The following is a 22575-nucleotide window of genomic DNA, read 5'->3' as shown; positions in this document are numbered from 1 at the left end:
AAGCTTGGGTCCTAAAAGTGGGCAGTCAGCTCCTTCTGAGCAGAGATGTGCTGGTATTCACCTGCAGATGCCATTTCACCTGCCAGCACAAGTAAGGACACTTCCAGCAGGAGCTGGGAGCCTGGGCCATGCTAGGCCTGGAGAAACTCCCTTCTCGTGGCCGGACTCATGGGGGCCAGGTACAGCAGCAATGATTGGGGGTTTCTGCTGTTGTCCTGTGGCCCCCCAGGACCTGAAGAAGGCTGGAGGCACCATGCAGAGGCATGCAGAATTTGCAGGTGCCCCTGGTGCATTCAGAGCTACATTTCTTTTCCCCAAGAGCAGTGTGACTTTCTAGGGCATGCTTAGGCTCAGCTTGTGTCCAAGTGGTTAAAAGAGAAGGAAGGGCCTTTGCAAGAAGACGTGGTCAGTGGAGGAAGAGGACTGGGGTTAGAGCTCAGCAGAGCTAAGCTTCCTGCTGACATGGAGACAACATTGTCCTCTCCACAGCACACAAAGGGGCTGCTCTTGTCCTTGCAGCCAGTCCCCACGGACACATCATGGAGTGCACTACCCTTTTCTATTCTCACCTCTTCAGTGTGCCAAGCAGGAAAGCTACCTTTACAGGACAGGGCATCATCTGGCTCAGAAGGAGGGCCTGTGTTAACACTTGCATGTTTTTGCAAAAGTAGTATTTGTTGAAAACAAATGTGTGTTGTCTCTGTCAAAGAACATGGAGCTCCTGTGGTGGTGTAAGGTCACTGTAGCTGAGGTCCAGGTCCTCATGTGCCATTTGGCCCTCTGAAATTGTTCATCCCTGATTCTACTGGGTTGAGCAATTGATTGACTTATTAATATTCAGTATCCAGGTGAACCTTTTGAAATGGCACATATTCTGCCCCAAAAGGTGCCTCCCTTCAGGTTGGAAGGCACAAGATGCAGATTGGGCTCCCAAGCCCAATCCCAAACCCAGCAAAAAAACTCCATTAAGGAACCTGAGCATAAGAGAATAGACTCAAGCCCACTTTACATGCATTTCAATCTAGTAATAGTGCTCACTGTTTTATTACTTTGCTTAAACATATACAAACTGAATAATCAGAAAACAGTTGCATGACACTTATATTCCAAACTACATTGCTCAAGGACTTCCTCAGAGGCAAAATTTGTCTCTATAGCTAAAATATCACAGTCAGCAGAGAGGCAAAGACTTGAGATTCACAGAAGTGGTTAGGAATATAAATTATCACAATATTTCCACATACATTATTTTTCCTGCAATTCTCAGTTAAAAATGTTTCTAAAAGTAATAAATATTATTAAATAACAATTGTACAATAAAACTTCTTTTTACAGCAAAATAGTCACTTTTTAATTTTGTTGTTGCTGCCCACACAATGCAAAGAAAAACATTTACCTCAAAAGAAGAAACCTAGCTTCTTTCAAGTTTTAACTCTGCAGGACTTTACTAAGAAGCAGTTATCACAGCAATCCAGACAAAAAGGACACAAATATATACTAATTATAATCTTCACATTCTTCACTTAATAGAAAATTTAATGTAATTTTGAATTAATGTATGCCTGGGCGTGTTTGATGTCATGTTCCTCATGGAAGAAGCAGGAGAACTGCTGGAAAAAGCTTCCATTTGACCTGGACTTTATTTGATCTTTATGATAGCTACATAAAGTGTAACTCTGCATCTTAATCTCAAATTCTGAGGCTACCTTTGTTTTCTGAGTCATCTGCACTCTCTCTTACACAGTAGGGTAGCAGAATGAGTCATCTAGTTCTAGCTTCTTTCTTCTTTTGGTTTCCATGACCTGTTGTGTTGTCAAATAAGGTTGAAACACTCTCTCTTTGTATGGTGCTTTTGCTAGAAATGTGTAGCTCTGAAATATTATCCCCATTACTGAGACAAAAAAAAAAAAAAATGCCCTGCATTTTCTCCCCGGAAGCCTTAGGAGATGTTTACTTTGGAGTGTGCAGAGGAACAGATCAGGGCTTGTGAACATAAATGTCTCAATAAGAGATGAGCAGTAGGCTTTGTATCCCCAGAGGTTCTGCTTTAACTCTATCAACCAATTAACATGCTTATAAATTGGCAACAACTCTCCATTCTCATTAGTGGTGTAAATGCCTACTGGCTCATGTTTCCAGGCTTCGCATTTCTTATCCCTGAAGTTTTCTCTCCCAAGACAGCTTTTCATTCTCTGTCCAAGCCTCTGCTTAACTGCAGGCAAATTGTATGTCCATGTTATCTTTTCCATGGGCATGCCCTCATTCCAGCTGCATCCAATGCAGATATGACCAAGGTCCACAGACACTGTATGCGAGTGAGTAGAGTAAGTCCAGCTGATCACAGAGCACTAAGTGGAAATTCACCAACTATTTTGACAGCTTTGAAATTCACATGAATGTGTGAAGAGTGAAAACCTCAGCTTGAGCAAAAGAGACCGTGTAAGTCAAAGCAGTTTTGACGGTACACTAAGGTATGTCTGAATTTAGACTTTATGCAGACATATTTTGAAACTGTCAGGCAGATAAAAAGGGAACTATGTCTCTTACTTCATCTTAGACTTCATTTATGCAAATATGGATTATGGTTTACTTAATAAAAATTCTTGGTTCTACTTACTTTGGATAAACATTGGAAGCTAAGAAAGAAGTCTTGAAATTGGAATTTGTAATCTTTTTTCAGAGTATTCACAAATTCCAATTATCCCTCTGATAACTGCAAATTTTCTAGAAAGTGGAAAACTTTGATGGTTATCAAATGTTTATGATTAATTAATGATAATTAATTAATGATTATTAATACATTATATCTGGTACTGATGTGCCAGCAGCAATCACATTACAGTATAATTTTTTTTTTTTAATTCTCCTCATCTTACTGCATATGATGCCTGGGGACCATGGTGATAAGAAATGTGAGTAAATTATTCCACAGTGTGGAAAAAATATGAATATAGGCTATAGAAAACTTAGTGCTGGCAGGTGACATTTACCAGACTGTAAAACATTTTGTTCCATTTGCACATTTTGCACTGAAGTCTTGGTCCCAGGACTATGTCCTTTGTTCAAGCTTTTATTGAATATCTGGCAGACAGGTTTTGGCAGAACCAGTGTTACCTACCATTGTGAACCCTGTAGGAAATGAAGTGGAGTGAAACAACTGTATAACTGGGCAAAAAGGCAGGCATTAAGCCATGGAAATTGCATCTTCTCATAGGGTGACCAGCCAGGTATGGTTAGTTTGAACATTCTCTTCTTGCATTAAGGAAAGGGAAGCTGCAATTTCTCACTCTGAGCAAACTCCCATTTGTCAGAAGGTAATTCAGTTTTCAGACCATATTTTCAGGTTTCAATGCTTCTGAAGCATATGAAATAATGAATAGTTTGGGAACATGAGTGTACCTAGATGTGCAGCCTATCACTGCCAGCAACATTGGATGAATTCTATTAGCTTAATAATTAGTCTAGATCCACAATAAAAAGTAATCAAAATCATCTGGTTAACATATAAGTGTTCTTTGTTTAGCCATTGATTCCTATAGTTGCAACACGACTGAAATCAAAATTGTTAATCAGATAAGACTCAAAACCAATGTAGACAGTCTTGCAGGATATTTAGAGTTCCAGTTCTGACTTCTCAGCTATTCACTGGAAAAACAACAAAAGATACTATAATATCACCTAATCTCAGTGATTTCTATTGAGTCTAGAAATGTTTTCAATTCAGTAAAATCCCACTTCTTGAAGTCAAGTAGTGAATTACCACAAGCAAATATCTAGTCTTTGAGATTGCATAAAAAATAATAAAAAGGGTGAAGTACTCCAAACCAAAGGTGAACATTAAAAGACTCACATTTTTATGCTGTCAGTTGTCAGGTTTTCACCTAACTTCTCAGCATTTAAATCTATCTTACTACCTTTACTTCTCTTAAATTGGTGGCAGCGTTGGCTCCTCACAGAAGTGAGCCCAGCCACTCTAGCAGGTTCAATTAGTTCTTGGTGAAACCAGTTGGTCTAATGACAACTGGTTTGGAGCCGCTATCCAAACAGCTTTACAGTTTATTTGCCCTTTTCATAAAGGGGAAAGCCAAATCCACCAGAGCAACAGAGACAAAAACATGGCTGGATCCACAAACGGAGTACTGAGCAGCACACATGCTCTTCCTTTCTGGACAGTTGTGAGACTGTGTGGCTCCCAGTGATGTAGAAAAGCCTCTGTGTGCTCATGTGTGGCCAGGCAGGATGTGCTGGCAGCCCACCGTGTGGGCAGGCACTGTCGCAGTGCAGTGGCGCTGCTGCTGTCTCGAACACAGGGCATCTAGGCACGATGTGTGCACCCTTTGCATCACCAGAGGATATGCTGAGCTGGGCAAATTGGCTGTGCTGACAGAGCAGCTCAAAATAGCCACATTCCCCTGGAGGCACGGTTTGTGAAATATAGTCTGGGAAATTCAGTATTTCTGTCAAGCAGTTTCATTTTGTGTCTCCTTGGCATCAGCTTTAATTTCCAAAACATGCAGCTAAGTGGCTGCTAAGTTATTAAAGCTACAGCTAGGACAGTAGTAAAAAAATTAAGATATCTATTTTGGTGTATATTTAGTGCCTTAAATTCATACACCCAAATCTTGTCACATTTTTGCAGGATATTTAGGAATCCAAAATGGACACAGGAAGCAGGTGGGTTTCCTGAAGACACCTAAGAGGGTTATGCAACAGACTTTTAACTGAAATGATATGCAATATTCGAAGATAAAAAGACACCTTCTCTTATAGGTAGTGATATCACAGTGAAAACTTCCCAGGTCATGGCTACAGGAAGGTTAGAGCATGGAATAACAAGCATTATATATGAAAAAAAAGTGGCAGCTGAGAAAATTTAAACTGGAATATGGTGAGACATGGGTAAGTAAAGTCATTTTGTGAGACTCTCAAAGTCATTTTGGTGGATACTACTTTGGCATATAAGATCTGTTCCTATTTCCTTGCCACTCCCAGCCTAGTAAAACAAAATTTTAAGAATTCCACTAAACGCAGTGCCGCACTGATCTGGGTTGAATTCAGCATTTAATTGCTCTCCTTAGCTCTCAGCTACCATTCAGACCTAGAAATATCAAATAATAACTACCTTTAGTAAAATTAATCACAAGCATTTGGTTCACTAATGTCTTAGTTTGGCTTCTGGTTGTCCTAGTTACAGAATGAAGTGTATTTTTACATAGGTGCATGATTAGTCTTCAGTGTCTCAATAATTTTCAGTTTTCAGATTGCTCAAAATCAAACTTTCAAGTTGCAACTTCACCATATTTAAAAGCAGAAGGTACAGGAAAGTTATTTTGGAATTTTAACATGATAGTCCTGCTGAATATATTCTAAGTGAATTATTCAGTCAGTTGGATTATGGTGTGACAAATTTTCAAATTCTTAGAACCAAATGTTAACTTTAAGTATACTGTGGGGTAGGCAGGTACTTAACCTAGACTTACCCTGCTGAGTTTTTATGAATCAGGTCTGAAGATTTGATTTGAGAGACTGGTGTTAGAGAAGACCTTGTATTGCTGAAGGCTAAATCTTGACTCTGGCACAAGCATTGCATTTACAGGAACCGAGTCTATTGAATTTGACTCATAATAAGATTCATAGAATGGGAAAATAACTTTATATAATGTTTAAATGTGAACAGTACAAACATCCCTTAAAGCATTTTCCAGTACCAAAAGTCAAGGGCATTGCTGCCAGAAATGTGTCTTAATTGTATCTGTATTTTTTAAACTTGATATTTAGAGAAAAACAGTATATTCCCAATGCCTATCACTTGCTGAAGGCCAAAATGAAGTTATGCTTTGGCAAGTAAATGCAAGTGACATCATTTGCAAAACTGACCACTGAGTTCAGAGAGTTTTCACTGCTTACAAGAAGAAAAGATTTTTCAGATATGTCTTTGAACAGTCATGTACATCTTATATTAAGCCTATTAAACACAAGTTATTTGAACTTGTCTAATCAGTATGCAACATCTCGTTTGAGACTGTTTGTTCAAGGACACCTAGATCTTCACCATAAGCGGAGAACTACTCATAAATAACCTTAGCACTGAAATTAAAAAATTGAAGTTACAGTATACTGTTACAATATCATTAGAAAAATCTAAGCACACACCTCGTACACATAGAGATCACACCAAATCTTTGTTAAAGTAAGATACAAATGGTTTGAATAGCATCATATAAGAATTCAAACTTGACGTCAGAAAGATAAAATCCTTTTGATATCAGTGATTGTGAATAATGCTTTTAGAAAACATTTTATGGTAAATTTCTGAGTTGGAATACTAGTTACTGAATTCAGATTCCTTCCATGGTTAACTAGCATAATCCATCTGTAATCCCCATAGTTGTGCTTCTTAGGTAAAATCAGAAATAAGATTTGTAATATTAAATTTCTCAAGAAATTGAGACTGCTGAATTTATTTTTTTATCTGAACAATCACACTTGTTATTTTTCTTTTGGTAAAAACACATGGCACAGAAGATAGTTTTATACTGTCAACAGACTGACTTGAAAAATATAAATATATACTGTATTTATATATATAATGTGTATATACACTATCAACATTCACATTAGAGAATCTGAACAATTTTGGTGAAATTACTTTTAAGAAAGGTTTCTGATGTGATTTCATGTCACATAAAGCATTGAAAATGTTCAAGTGGACCATATGAAATGGGGCTTCTTAAATTTAAAACATACATGTGAAATGTATGTGAATATGTGGGGGTTTTTTAATGTACATTTTCCTTTCAAAACTGCAATTTCTATGAGTTATAGCTTGCAAGTTGCAATAACTAAAAGAGTTATCTGGAGTCAGTGTTTTCTTTCAGCAGGCTGTTGCAGGCAGAGTTCACTCACTGAAGAAACTATAGGCAAATTATTCTCAAGGTGATAGTTGATGAGATGACTTATGCTGTCAAAGACACGATCTTTTGTACGAACCTTCAAAAAAAAGATGAAAAAGATGCAAGAAGACAGATTAAAGAGTAAGGTACTTTTCCCTTAGCTTAACACCAAAATTATCTAAGAATAAAATGACAAAATCATATTTTAGAAACTGGTCTCTCTTCCACATATGGTGGAAATTTGGCACTTATGCAGTGTGGCTTCTGTTTTCTCTCTCACTCCCCCTATTTTCACCAAATAAATATTTTGCATGCAGTTCCATGGACCAGCCTACTCTTATTACTCTTTCTGAATAGGTCTGCTTGAAAACATCTCTTCATGATTTTGTTTCACTGTAAGTCAGATTTTTCTTCTTCAAAGGACTACCTACTTTGAGATGTTTGTACCTTTTTAATCAGGAGGAGCTATCATGCCAGATATGTCAGAAAACAGCTTCTTCGTACACTTCAGCATTTTTGTGCTTTTCTTCTTCCACTCTCAAAAATTCTCTTCCTAGAAAGTGATCCGTCCACCATATGTTCTTAGTTTGGGTTTGTCCTATGATGCACATACATCCCTGTGCCTTCAGAACTGAAACACTTCAGGGCAGGAAAAATCATTTTTCCAACCCACATGCCAGACCTCTGTAGCAGCATCCTACTGGTATGCAATATTCCACCCATGATAAGAGGAAATTGATGTTGCAGGATAAAACAGTCAAAATTATCTGAACCCAAAAACTAATCTATATTACAAAGCAATCTCTAATTATTTAGCCACATGTTCACAAAACATTTCCTTCCTATGTTGCAAATGAGTTAGGCATACAACTGCTACAGGCAGAGCACAGATCCACCTCAAGCAAGCATGTTGCACTAAAACTTTGTGTAGGGCTGGCTCTACACTCCTTCAATCAAACGCCTGTGAGCACTGCTCTAAGAAATGTTGTCTATTTTCCTTTCCTTTCCTTTCCTATTCTCAGGAAGAGAGAAAAACTTGTGTTAAAACTTTCAAAAGTCATATTATGCTATGGTGGACACCCCTCCTGAAATAATTCAGTTTCAACATTAAGTTCTGTAAAATTGCTAGAAGTTTAACACAGTATGTCACAGGATTAAAAAAAAAAAAAGAAAACAAATAACTTTGATGGTATATGATGCTTTCTGGTCAGTCTACACATAGTTATATCACTGAAGGAAACCAAAAGGCTCTCCCAATTTCTGAAGCATTCTGCTTTGAAATGTCACTGTCTCTAAAATTAAACTATAATTTTAAAATTAAAAGATATCTTTAAAAAAGCACTAACTTTACTTATCTGTATTCTGAGATGTTCTTACCATAAGTTAGACACTCTACCGTCACCAGAGGTCTAATTCTAAATGTAGAAAAATCCTGCAATCCTCCATTTTAAGCATCCGTTGTCTGAATGAGGGATCTCTTTTTCCTATTTTTACTCTTTTGTTAGCTGGATGAGTGCAGAAGCAACTGGACAGTTAACTCTGCTCTGAGAAACACCCTTAAGACCTGTTACGTGTCACTGGATACTGTGTGTGAAATTAATTTTCAGGCAGCCTTTGTGTGAATCAGTCTTCAAGAACAATCCCGCTGAGACCATGCAGATGAAATACAAGCCACTGGCACACTGTGGTGGCTGGCCACAGACTGGCATGTTATTGATGATTCTCCACTTTGACAAGTTGCAAATAGGGCTGCTCAGAAGCTGTGTCAAGATCCCACAAATCATACAGACAGCACAGCTGTCTGTAAGTAACCACAGTTGCATAAAATCAGTGTTCTGGAACAGTGCCTCCTGAGCCAGGCATCTCAGAGACATTTGGGCCATGATGATACAAGCAGGCTGAGGGAAGGATAGGTGCAGACAACAAGCAGGTCCCTAACCAAGGAGGTCAGCAAATTAGAGATGCACTAGAGGCAGAGCAGCAAAGATGGGGGAGCCCCTCCAATCTGCACAGGAAAAAAATGCCCTGGAAGTCATCACAGGACCTGAGTATTCCAAGCCAGTCCGCACTGCAGCAGAGCTCCCGGTGGGACACAGCATTCCTGCACTTGCCAGGTCACACAGCAGTGTTTCCCGTGCAGTAGCCTGTAACAGCTGTTTGTGGGTTCATGAGGAAAAGAACTAGGCTACCTTGTTGCACGAGTCACAAAACTTGGCAAATTTTAGCAAACGAGGCTGCACCTCAAGAGGCATTAAGCCACTCCCCTGGGCTGGTGTACCCATCAAACCCAGGACTAGGCAACTGGCGTCTCAAAAGTGCAAAATCATTCTTTGACTGGCCTCATGTGGCAAATGTAACTAATTGCAACAAGTACCATGGACGCTCCTCACCACTGCAATAGGGACTCTGCAGGACTGATATAATCCTGCCACAGCTTTCTCAGCTCAGATGCCAACAGGCCAACTCCTTTATGGGAGTTTCTCACTTAACTTGGGGCTGGTTACCTAAAGCTGTCCTTTATAGAGGAAAAGGAGTTGCCTATTTGCAGCTACCAGGAGTCAGGAATAAAACTCATGACAATGATTTCAATCTCTCTGAAGAGTTTATGCCTCTGCAGAAGCAGGACAGGACAGCTACAGAAAACTAGAGCTCCCTTGCCCCCTCCATCCTGCTGTGGGGACCATCCCTTCATCAGCTGAGGGAGTCTATTTGCAGCAAAGAAATGGAACGGGTTTACCCTGATTCTCTCCTGGGCATACATGCAGAGAAATACAGAGGGCCTGGTCCATATCCCAGATAACAGAGAAGCCAAGCAGGCTAGCCAAACCTCCTTCCTTTAGCAAGAATGCTGAAGTGGCTTAGCTGCACTTTTGACCAAGACCACAGCAGTGGTCAAAGTGTTAACTTGCTTGTGAATCAGGTCCCTAAGGCTCCCTGCAATGTGCAGAAATCATGTGCTAGGTCTTCTGCTAGGCATCAGGGAGGGAATTAGAGATGTGACGGCACATCAGAGATATGAGGTGGTGCTTATGGTAAGGTGTGAATAAGCTGTAAAGAAGATTAAAGGCATTTAGAGAAAATGAGTAGAATCAGAAACCTCATCTGATAGTGATAAGTCAGTGCTTACAGTTCCTTCTGGGTCCACCAAAAGAAGATGCTTGGCTTGTCCTTTGTGCATGCCTGTCAGCACATAGGAGCCAGGATTCGTGGTACTCTTCCTCACAAGGAAATCTCCACATTTCTTTAATAGCTGTTCTGCTTCTTTCCTGCTCATCTCTCCTTGATACCATGGCTCTGTACTCAGCTCCTCAGCTTCAGTCCGGACAGCTGCTCTGGATAAAGGAGGACTGGTGCATCCCATGGAGGTGGATTTCTTCAACATAGCCTCAGATGCTTGATTCTTGAGAGCATCTTCAAATGGTCCTTGTTATGAAAATAGAAACAAGAGCAGGATCATTCAGATGTAAATCATGTAGCCAAATGGTAATTATCTGGTCATTTTAAACTGGATTTGTTTTGCATTACAACCACTTCTGTTTATGAAAAAAATAAGGGAAGATACACTAATAGACTTACTGATTTATATAATATATTAAGACTGAGGAGTGTAATGTGTTTAAAATATATATTATGCACAGAATGATACTGATAAAAATCAGGCTGAACCTTGGCAGGATTTTTTGAAAGGTACTGGTTTATTTCACTAGTGGCTATTGTCAACAGCTGTATTTATACAATCTGGTAGCAGGCAAATCTTTCCTTCAGTCTTTCTAGGTATTTCAGACAGTTTAATTTCAAATAAATTACATAATAGGGGTACCTAACATAATTATACTCATATCTGGTCTCTGTTCAAACAAGTCATTCATTTAAAAATTATCCATTACTGAGTCTCCAGCCCAAGGCTATGTCTAGTAAGGAACATTCACCCTCACCACTCAGCCTACTCCTAGCCTCCATCCAGGAAGAGAACTTCACAAAACAGACACAGGTTAACACATTTAACACCATTTGCCTAGTTAAAACCAGCTTTGGGGAAGCATATTTTAAACCTCAGCTAAGTCCTGAACTCAGTGCAACTGTAGAGTTGAGTAGAAAAAAGTGTCATTATGGATCCCAACAGTCTTACAGAAATAGCAAAGAGGATGCATACAGTGCTTTGTTACATGTTGTACTGACCTCTTGGAAGCTATTTGCTATTGCAAGACCTTCATCTGGCCCACCAGTACATATCCAAAAGAAATGTTGTTCTGTGCCCCTAGGCTTACAAAAGGACATCTGGAGAGTAGCACAGTGAAGTGATACACCAGCTCTGAACAGATTGTTCAGATGCAAGGAGTACAAAGCCCTGTTTGCATGGGGCCACAGAGGCTAGTTTAGCTCAAAGAAAAAGGAAAAATATTGTGCTGTCACTGTTTATCGATATCTCAGCCAGCTATTAAAAGTAGCTTACTAATGTCTGCACTATAATGTCTGCATAGAGTCTCTCTATAATGTCTGCATAGAGTCCAACATATGTTTATCTCAACAAACTACCATCTTAGGGCTAATTAGCACATTTTCTAATACTACTTTTCTCTGATATTCCAATGGCTGATAACAGCTAACATCCCTGATTTCAAACAGCAGATTTTTTTCCTTTCAGATCTATAATCACAGATAGATACTCTCTCAACTTTCTTCCCTCCTCCTTTCTTTCAATTGAACACCTCACTGAGCTGTAGAAATACAGCCATATCTCAGCAAAAACATGCCTACACTAAGATAACAGAAATGTAGATACTTTATTTTACAAATAATTTTTTAGGCACCAGCTGCTTTGTCTCACTGCCTTTTAATTATGTGAACTGAATTAAATAAAACATGGATAAGCAATTTATTTGAGGTAGGAAGAGTAAAAAACCCAAGAAATTTTTCTGTGCATCAAATGCTTTCACTATTTCTTCACCTTATGTATCTTCTCAAGGCTGAAAACAATGTGTATTAGTAGCACCACTACCAAACTATGTCTGACACTTAAGCTGTGGTTTTGCAGCTGTGGTGATGATTGTGATCTAGGAAAAGCTGCCTTCAAAGTTGGAACAGATAGGACAGTAGGCCTATCCAGAGTAAGAGGTAATCAGTACTTTAATTTCCATGCTACATTTCTTGTAGCACAAAGCTTTTCCTATATGCATTGACTTCCTCACAATACTCACAGGACAGGCTGAAGACAATTTTCCACCCATCCATACTTTACTTCACATCACCCTCCTTTACTTTCTTGTATGGCAAGCTTCCTGATTAACTTTTCCTCTGACATAATTGCCCGTGATATTAAGGACAACATGGACTGCAACTAACCTTAACTCAGATGTTATACAGACTAGCTCCAAGTCTTCAGCCACTCTCATTTTAGTTCAGTCCAATATGAAACCCCAATCGATATTAAAATTCACCATAATTACACCAGGAACACTAAATTTCGAAAATTTCGAAAACTTTTTTTTTTTTTTTTTTTTAAATGCTGAACTGATGCATAAACATATTTGGTCACTTATTAGAAAGGAAGCAAATAGGAAGGGAACTCACTCATGTCAAACAGATCCTTTCCTGGGCTGCTTTCTTGAGCATCCTCTGCTGTTCCACTGAAGGCACTTTCAGCATCTGCCTGAAGTGCCAATAGATCTTCCCTATTTATATGCTGGGTGTTTACATATATTGGCAGCTCTCCAGTTGGTGCTACTTCTGATTTCTCTTCTGACATACTACAAATATCCAGAGATCCTAGAAAAGTCAAGACTTTTTTGTGTAATCGACAGAACAGTGTTGACCAATTATCATCACACCACATCACCACAGGTTTAAAATTTCCTGGGAGATATAAAGTCAGTAATTGTTGGATCTAGTAGAAAAAGTGTAAATTAATGGATTCAGAACTGTGTTTCAGTGAGGGTATGGTGGGGCTATTTCCCAGGAGGAAAGGAAATCTTTGAAAATAAAGATTGTAAATTTCAAAAATTATATTCTTTTGGGGAGTCATGAGAGAGGGAGAAGGTATAAAATCCTCAAATGTGTACAGATTAACAATAGGGAATATATTCTGGCCTTTGAACGAAAGTGTCCCTAGAAACACAGTAAATTATTACATAAAGCTGGATGGGGTGAAATCTTTATATGTGTTTTGAAATTACTTGAAATTCAAAGACAACAAAAGGAACATTATACACTATTTGCTATTTATTGAGTAGAGAAAATTGCTTCACATTTTGAATTAAACTTTTCATTTTAGGCTTTTCATTTAAAAATTCTATTTTGCATACCCTAGTGGGTCACATTTTCAGAACAGATCATGCAGCAGACATGGGTTTTAAGATATAGAAAGTTAGAAAGCTGAAAGTCTGGGTAATTCTATTCATTAACTGCTCTACAGAAGAAAATATTTCATGAAGGTCTGCATTTAATAATTTATCCAGAGGTAATTATCAAATGCTTCTCACTGGTATCAACACTAAAACTCAGACAAAGGGAACCTATCAATCAAGTTCTGTTTATTGCCTTAAGGCTTTGAGGCACCAGACTTTCACATGCTTTGCCCTTCAAGACCACCTGCAGTATTACAGCTAAAAGTAGCAAAACTCACCTTGTTTAACAGGCCCATGATGCCATTCTTCACTGAATTTTTCTCCTAAGTGATGGCTCTGATAATAAATTTGCTCTCCTCCCATTCCTGATGCAGACTAGAATGGACACATGTGCAAGGAATTTTTAAATTGCCTTTAAAATGCTCAGACACATTACAAGTGGCTCTGTCAATTTCTTTGGACGTATTTTGTGTACCCTCACTCTTCCTTTCCAATTCATCATAATTTCAGAATATATATATATCTCAAATACATTTGTTTAAGAGTAAGATATTACCAGTGACCTTCAGGTGTTCTTCCCTGGTTTCTGGTTTTAGTTACCCCCTATGATACCAAATGATGCATAATTTCTTTGGTTTGCACTCAGGTAGTGAGTCAACCTGTTACTGAGAAAAGTGTTCCACAGAAACACATGTGGGACCAGAAGACAGCCCCAACACCATAAGCTGAAAGATTCACATTGGTACCAGGGGATGACGGGACTTGGGGACTGAGGGGAGCATGTTGGCTACAGACAGGACCCCTCTGGATTTAAGCAAAGTCATGCTGGATCTGAAAACACCTCTTAGGGGTCTACATTGATACTGCAGTCAAACTTTCAACAGGAGTGCTGGTAGAAATATTCAAGCTGACCTTAGTTCAACATGAGGTGGAAATCTAACCTAGGAACGTGGCTGAATACTGATCACTCCCAAGTCATTAACATAATGAACTGTTAGTAATGGCTGCACTAGATTGTTTAAATGATTCTGCATTAAATCATTCCCACTTAATGTGCACTATTTGATACTCTCTGAAGCAGACATGGTTTCTGCAAATGTAGTAGCCCCCAGTGGATTTCTGTTCCTTGAACCCAGTTAATCTTTTAATACCATGAGGATTTCATCTCCTTTAATTTGTTCTAAAACTGCCTAATGTGTTGCCCCCTCAATCTGCAATGGCCATTCAGATGGAAACTGGCCACACAGGAAGGGCTGTGAATTATAGACAGTCCCAAGGTATCCACTATAAAACACATGTCTTTTAAAAATTTTGGATCAATCAGCAGGAGAGTAGAAATGAAATTATACTGACCTGAGCTGTGTCTGCAGCAGCGAGAAGCCTTGTTTTGAGCCTGGCATCAAGGAATCCGCCAGGGGGAGGTATTTTATTTGGGATGTTGTTGTAATAGGGATGCTCTGTTGCCTCGTTATCTTCCTCTGTCCATGGGTCCTCAAAACTCTGCATCCTAAAAGAAAGAGAGTGCTTTCTTTTGCTTCTTACTTGTAAAGCAGTTACAGACACTTTCATCAGGTTAAGACTGCCTGTCAGGGGATCACTACTGCATATCGTAGGGACACTTCAGCTACCATTCTAAGTCAGGAAGCAATGATGGATCATGTGTCAAATCTTCTCTGTTTAGACAAACTGACATAAACCTCTTTCACAATGTACCAAATTCTTTATGCTGAGAAGAGTGTGTTTGAACTTGGCTTTAAAGACCATTATAAACTGCATTAACAAACAACTTTATCTAATCTTAAAATAGCACTTGTAATACTATGACTTGATTGACTGACTAGACTCTAAATCTTTGTCTTTAGTTATGACTGCTCTATCACCAATATAATTCTGCAAGAACCTCACAAAGTCAAGAGATGTGAATATAGCATGCTTCCAGATTAGGATAGTAGCATTGTATATTCCCAATTTAACCAGTTTTGCTTTGATATAAGAAATTACAGAGGGTAAAAGTTTACTAAGGTTTCTAGTAATGTTAGTAAGCACATAGCAATCCATGTCTCTAAAGAAAACAAAATGCTATATCCCAGCCTTTTGAACATACACAAGGAGAGTTTGTATCCTCCAGATATCAATGCAGTCAAACCTCCCTGCAATACATCACATTCCTAGAAACATCACCCTAATATGAGAAATACTAGAACAACATTAGTCATTTTGGAATCCCAGCAGTCTGACCTACTCCATCTAAACTGACACAGCTGCTGTGACAGTAATGAGGAAATGGCACAAATAACAACAATTCTTGGCCATCCATCTCTGCCTACTAACTACAGCACAAAACACGTGATCATTTCAACATCATTGTGAGATCCATATTTAGCCTATCTTAAACTGACTGTACTTCTTCCATGTTCATTAGGTAAACACTGTTACACTGTTTCACTAATACAGCAGAAATAATTTTTAAGTACTCAAGTCCTGTCTGTGCCCAGCAACATTGTCCACATTTTATCAAGTAAATTGAAAGCTAAAGAAGGTCCTGTAGCTGTCTTCTGCGATTGCACTCACCTATCAGATAAAGTAGGTGTCTTAGAGGGGCATTGCAAGTACTGCTTAAATCGAAGCTCGAATGCTTGCCCTATGGTGCTGATGACATCCTGGGCCAGGCCATCACAGCATTCCAGTATATGACAAGCTAAATGAAAAAGATTGACACATGCAAATCACTGTTTATGTCATGGTGGGATGCAATGACCTATGACAAAACACCTACACTGTCAAGGTTAGTTGCTCTATTAGTGATGTGCACATTTCAATAAACCCCAATTCTGATACTGTGAATTTCAGGCAATCACAACTTTTTAAAGGTTACATAAAATTGGACTGATGTGTAACTGCAATAGACAAGGTCCCTAATCTGTTCTGCTATTTTAACAAGCCCACAAACAGAAAAAAACCTCATAAAATTTCACTTGTTATTACCTGAATGCAATAGATTGTGTAAGAATTCTAAGCTTTAAATTGAAATTACACAAATATTAATAGATGGTAATAACAATAAAAGCTTATTTTTTGTTTTCCTCAGTTCAATTACTTCACTTTTATGTCTTATCACCCCAAGTTCACAAGCTGCTCTCTTTTTCCAAATTACAGTCTGAGGGAGGAGCAGTGTCCACAGATACTTCCTAGATAATGAGCCCTGATCTTATTCCAGGAATACAGAGGTTAGAGCCTTTTCCTGTTTGTTTGCATGGAGACACTCCCAGCAAACTGCACGGCTGCTGAGGAGTGCAGAGCCAGCAACCTGATTAGCTCCAGAACTTCCCCAGTGCAACTTCTCTGAACCCACTGTGGCAGTAAAGGGGGAGGATAGTAACACAAACTCTCTTCCTATAAAGACTGAGAAGCCTTTATCAGCTGTCTGAGCAGATATATCTGTCCTGGTTTTAAATCAGAGAATGGCTTGGAGGTCTCATCATTTGTGAAAACATAAAGAGGTGAACTTGTGGAGTTCCTGCAATTCAACACTGCGGGAACATAGATGGGTGCTAAGAGGTGGAAGCTAAAGATCTCAATGAACAGCATCTCAGTGATATCCAGAGAAGCCAAAGTGAGTTAATTTTCCATACTCAGAATTGGACAAGCATATTGTCTACTGGCTAGAGCCTGGACTGGATTTCAAACTGGTTCTTTTCCAAGTCCTGCCGCAGGAAAGTGGGTTCTTGCTCAAAGCTACCGATTTGTTCATCCCTGACTGCTTTAATAACCTGAATATAAGCTCCTCAGTTGAAAAACTGCATTTTAGTACATGCCCAGTGTCCAACTCACTGGAACCAAGTGCACTGGATGCCAGTGTCCTACAAATAAGGGTTGGTCGTGACATTTAGCTGAAGTAATACAGGGAGACTAAGTAGGTGTAGAAATTAGTTTTTCAGAGGCTGAAATATTGGATAGACTTCTGGAGAGGCCAGAAAAAGGGCCAAGAAACCTGCAGTTGCTCGTATGGAATGTCTGCTGTCTCTTCCTCAGCAGCAGCAGCAGCAGCAGCAGCAGCAGCAGCAGCACCACCTCATTCAGCACGAGATGGCACCAGTGACAGTGCCAAGCATATACAGTGGTGTTCTCTTCTCACCTTAGAGCATCTACTGTGCCAGCCATCAAGCTGAAATGCCTCATCCAGGGAAAATGCCCCTGGCTACATGTTGAAAGTGGATTCAGCAGAAAAAAACAGGACCTCCATGTGTCCAAAGACAGAGGCAGACATCCCTGACTAGCAGTGAGACATTTGTTTTTTTATGACCTCTGCAACACTGCTATTGGCATTGAACAATCAGCCCCCATGGAAGGTGCACATTTATCTCTGGAAAAGGGGTCCAAAAGTAGTTAGGCCAAACAAAGCTAAAATGTTTGCACTCCATAACTAGAGTGCAAATTTAAGGAGGCGATATTGCTCACTGCTAAACCTTTCTGGAGCAGAAATGAAGCATGAGTCATTAAGTAGTTTCAGTAGGTGACATAATGAGTAACCTGTTTCCTTGGATACGTGAATGGACTTTCAGCAGGTAGGAGATACGCTTCTTGTAAAAGGATGAGAAGGTTTGGCTCACACAGAGATGATTTCGTGTGAATGTTACAGCAGAAAATAGACAGCCTTGAGCTTGCTAGATCCAGAATGCAAAGCACGAAGATAGCTTTTCCATCCTTGTGAAGAAATGAGTCTAATATGCAAGCTATACTACAGCATTGGTGATAGGGTAGCATCAGTAACAGCAGCAGTAACATTTTCACCAGATACAGAGGTAAAGACAAATCCCCTTTTAAAGTAATTTGCAGACAACACAAAGAATGACAGAATGGCAAGTGATGGTAAAAGAGGGCAATTCAGATCCCTTGGTAAATTAGACCCTTTTAAAGAATGTGTTTTAATACAGGTGACATACAAAGTCACTGATGTGCAAAGCACTGATGTATACAGACGAGTGGGGAAAAGCACCCATAGGAAAGCCATAATGCTGAAGGCTTAAAGATCACAGCATGAAAGAATTTCACATGAGGTAACAGTGCTTCACTGCAGCAAAAAAAGGGCTTAGAAGGAACCAGCTGACGAAGAGGACAAAAGGAAGAAAAAATAGGAAGGTGCGTTCTGTGCTATAGTGACAGCCCCTGTTATGCAGCTATCATATACCTTTTTAAAAGAGCTGCAGGAAAATGAAGGAAGGAGGTACAGAAATTATCTGAAGGATGGAGGATGTGCACTGCAGCTGGAATGCTACACAGTCAATCTTTTTATAAAGAAAACTAAGAAATTACTTGACCTGAATAAACGAAAGGAAGACAACAATATCAGGTGCTCAGATGATGTCTCAGTTTAGGATAGCCTAGCTTAACAAGGAACAGTCACAGGAAGCTAAGGATGTAAGATAGAAGGAACATAGTACAGGAAGACCATAGTGCAGGAGGAACATGACAGAAGACAGAGCACAGGGCTCCTCCAAACCCTACAGAGAAAATATTTGGTCTACAGTGTTAGTCCCTACACTGACTGGGATCTCTCAGAACAGCTAAATCAGGCTTGGATTTAGAGGAAAGCTACTGCTAAAGCAGGTGGGCTGGAGAGCAGCTCTGCACCATGCATTCCATAGTCTGACACTGGAGCCTCTCCAACAGGGTATTGTAATGGAACAAGCATTGCAAAGAACTGGACTATTCCTTTCCTCCAATTCTGTTTAAGTTCTCTAGGTATTTCACTTACATTCAGCATATTAGTATGCTTAGGGCAGGTATTATTTATGAGCCAATACCCTCAAGTCTGGACATCTCTGCACATGGACACAGCAGATTCTACAGGTATCATTAAAGATGACTACATAAGGAAGCTACTGGGTCAGTTGTGCTGATGGTAAGGTGGACAGTTGAGGGTTTGCAGGATTAGCATTTTGGAGTTAAAGTGTCTGAATTCTCCAGAAAGAATAAGTACCTCCTGTTGGAAGTACTTAACATCTTTTCTTTTTTTTTGGAGATAGTCCATTCTTCTCTCTCTATGATCTATGATCTATGAATAGTAAACAGATTCTCAGGTACATTACAAAATGCTTTGTAGGTTGCATTAAGACCTAGTGAACACAATCAACAAGCAGGGCCCTGTCCATGACTGATTGCTACTAAAGCAATACAATCTTGAATAAAACTTTACTGAGAAAGAGAATTACAGCAAGCTGGCTGTAAAGCTAGTTATTTGATAAAGAATCTGATTCTGCCAGGAAGACTTAGGCATGTACTGGGAAGACCTAACAGATACAGCTGCCTCATCAGATGACTTAATCAGAAGACTGCTCAGCTCTTGCACAGTGATTGGGTGTAGGTAAGACTTGGCTGTTGCCTAGAAGCTTACACAGCCAAGTAAGGCAAGTGTTTGATTTCAGAGATGAAGAGAATCAAAGTGTTATTTGGATGTTATTTGTAATCTGTATGAACTAGAGGCAAGACCTATTTATTCCAAGCTTGAGAAACAAACTGCTGCTTCTTATTGCTACACAATCTTTCCATGGCTCTGTCAAAGGCCATCCTTTGATTGGGCTACATTCCACATTCATGTTTTTCAGGAGGGGAGGGGGTGTTATCTGACTTAAAGCATGAATAACTAGTGTTTCTCAAAGGAAATACAGACATCAAATAGATATTTATAACTTACCTCTACGATTAACAGGATCCTTAGCTACATATGCAATATAGTCTGAAGTATCCTGTCAAAAAATTAAGATATCTACAATGAATGCAAAAGCATATTTGCACTGATTACAGCAAAAGATCACAGTCCAGAGTATGTACAGTCCTTTGTGCAGAGTCCCAAATGAATATTTTGCTCTACAGATGCATACTACTTAAATCCCATATAAAAGTTTATGGGTTTTGGTACTCATTTCCTTTTACCGCTTTCTTTTTTACAGAATGTGATCCAATCCAGCAGAATTTTAAAAATCTCTTCTATCAATCAAACAAACTTAGTAGTATTTGGCCCAGGCCTCATTTAGGAGGGAATAAAATTACAAGTCCTTATCTTCAAACTACCCAGAGATTTTGGTTCATAACATGAATAATCATCTGGTTCTGTGGAAGTAACAGCTCTGGCCCTCAGAAATACTGAGCAATGGCATTAATTCATGTGTGACAAGCAGGTGTTTACTTTACTGACTACAGTGCCATATGGCACAGAGGTGCTCAGCCAGTGCTTGGCTCTGACAGGCAGTATCCCTGCACGCCCTCTCCCAGCCCTTAGGCTGCTCCCTGCCACACCTGTTGCCACATGCCTGGTGGATTTTCTGGCAAGAGCACACAGACATCTTCTTGTGGGATTTTTTTCTTCCTCTCCTGACACTCCTATGGTCCTGTGCAGAAATGGTGCAGACTTCTATTATTATGCAGACTAAACAGAAAGGCCTGGGTTTCCGGGAAACACTTAGGCCTGCTGATATATCTGAAAAGTGCCATGGAGCCTTGATGCAATCAGGAAGTCCTAGTTAGATCTGGTATTTCCTGACTATGCCTGGCTAGTCAGGTAGGCTAAACCCAAGGGATATACAGGATACATTACAGCTGACTGTGTACCCAAAGCCTTTTCAGGTGACTGATCCAAAATCATTGCCAATTATGACAAGATCTAACATCATAATAAACATCAATCTTCAATTAAAAGATAGACATCTTCAGCACAGTTTTTTCTAGGGCAAGCACAAAACCACCACCAGCCACCCAAAACAAATCACTGTACTGAATGTCTACATAATTTCCTTCCTAAGGAGGGAGCAAGGGAAAGGATGAAGCACAGTGATGGGCTCTGGTGACAGATGTGCAACCACGTCAGTTAATGCATCGTTGGAAGGCACTCAGACACAGCAGCAGCGAGGCTGGTCTGTTAAAAAAGCACAGCTCTACCATTTTGTCTCGTAATTTCTTATACATCCTGTGGCACAGTGTCTGGGCAGTGACCACAGTGGAAATAAGGATGCATATCAACAAGTAAAGGGAAAACAAAGGTGACTATGTCTATAGTAGCAAATAATACAGAACCCTTGTCTCACTGTACTAGTTTCTCACATGCCCTGAAACTCTCTGAGGGACCAGCACATGCTTGGCATCAATCCCAAGAGACCACTATGAGGGAAGAGAGTGAATGCGTGGGCGCAAATTGCGCTGCGTTATTTATTTCAGGGCCAGAAAGACTAGAAAATGGGCCACAGATCAATTTATTTACTACTTCAGGCATAGCTAATGGATACATTTATGCCTGAGTAAATCATAGACCTATCTCATAGCTAGTGTGGGTGTGACAGTCTGAAAACACCTACTCCTTATTTCATTTAAAGCTCTGAGATTCAAGCTGACTGTGACAAACCATTAAGGACCTAAGGTAGGCACATTTCAGTGTGGCTAAGTTAGAAGACCCTCATCCAAAAACTATACAGGACTTGGCAGATGCAGGAAAGTGCTCCTTGACATTCAAGAACTGAAAACAAGTATGAATGAGCTATAATTTTCAGCCTGAAGACATTACATTGCAGTGTTAAAATTTGGAAGTATTGCTGAAATTGAAAAACTACTGCCTTCAGGGACCTCTGAGAGACCTGCCTTATTAGACTTTATGGCATCCTCCACTCCAAAATTTCAGCAGATATCTCCAAAAAACAGATGTCTTCTCTGGCAGCCTGGAAACAGCCACCTGAAATTACTGTGGAGAAAAATTGTTTAGAGTATCATAGGAGGGGCTGAATAGAGCTAAAGTGGATTGAGAGCACAGCCTTGGAAGTGAAATAAAATGGTTCTGAAATGGCACGTAAAAGGATTTGGTACAGAGGTTTTTAAGCTCCCATATTCTGACACAGCCAGAAACTGACTCATTGCAAAGGGAAATATTGCAGAAGAATATATTCAAGCCATTCTCCAGGACTGTGGAACACTTCTCCACGGGTTATATTTTGAATAATATAATTAATGGTAAGGGAGTGGGAGGAAGGTGGTAGAGCTAACTGCTATGACAAATGGGAGGCAGATATCCAGAGCAGAAAGGTTGACAGGGTAGAGAAGTGATAGTCTCACCTCCTAGTAAACCAAACTCCAAAATAACTTCAAAATAAGGAAATCACTTCCTGAAGAAACATGGGCACATATCTAGTTTCCTAGGTCACCAGGGCCTTTCTCCAACCTGTTTAAAAGTCATATAAGGAGATACATTTATGGTCTGGAGGCCAGCTGTGGTTGGGAGATGCAGTTTGGTGGTGGCAGTCCACTACCAAGTAGAAATCATTAAGGGCTGATGAAAGTTATGTCTAGATGGCTCT

At 39.7% G+C, this 22575-nt stretch overlaps 1 protein-coding gene across 1 annotated transcript in view; it reads right to left on the bottom strand.

Annotated features, from left to right (window-relative positions):
• Positions 1-6674: 6674 nt before the first annotated feature.
• SHC3 (SHC adaptor protein 3) overlaps positions 6675-22575 on the bottom strand; it is a 51932-nt gene continuing 36031 nt past the window's right edge. Inside the window, exons 6-12 of the mRNA XM_066569031.1 lie at positions 19932-19983; positions 15809-15935; positions 14591-14744; positions 13516-13612; positions 12465-12659; positions 10021-10316; positions 6675-6990 (exon numbers count right to left, since the gene is read on the bottom strand). Of these exons, the coding sequence (XP_066425128.1) occupies positions 6862-6990; positions 10021-10316; positions 12465-12659; positions 13516-13612; positions 14591-14744; positions 15809-15935; positions 19932-19983 (1050 nt within the window). The 3' untranslated portion in view covers positions 6675-6861. The remainder of the gene's footprint in view (positions 6991-10020; positions 10317-12464; positions 12660-13515; positions 13613-14590; positions 14745-15808; positions 15936-19931; positions 19984-22575) is intronic.

The sequence above is a fragment of the Molothrus aeneus genome, chromosome Z (genome assembly GCF_037042795.1).
Source record: "Molothrus aeneus isolate 106 chromosome Z, BPBGC_Maene_1.0, whole genome shotgun sequence".
NCBI classification, from domain to species: Eukaryota; Metazoa; Chordata; class Aves; order Passeriformes; family Icteridae; genus Molothrus; species Molothrus aeneus.
The sequence above is the reverse complement of the archived record's forward strand: the minus strand, read 5'-3'. Positions and strand labels throughout refer to the sequence as shown.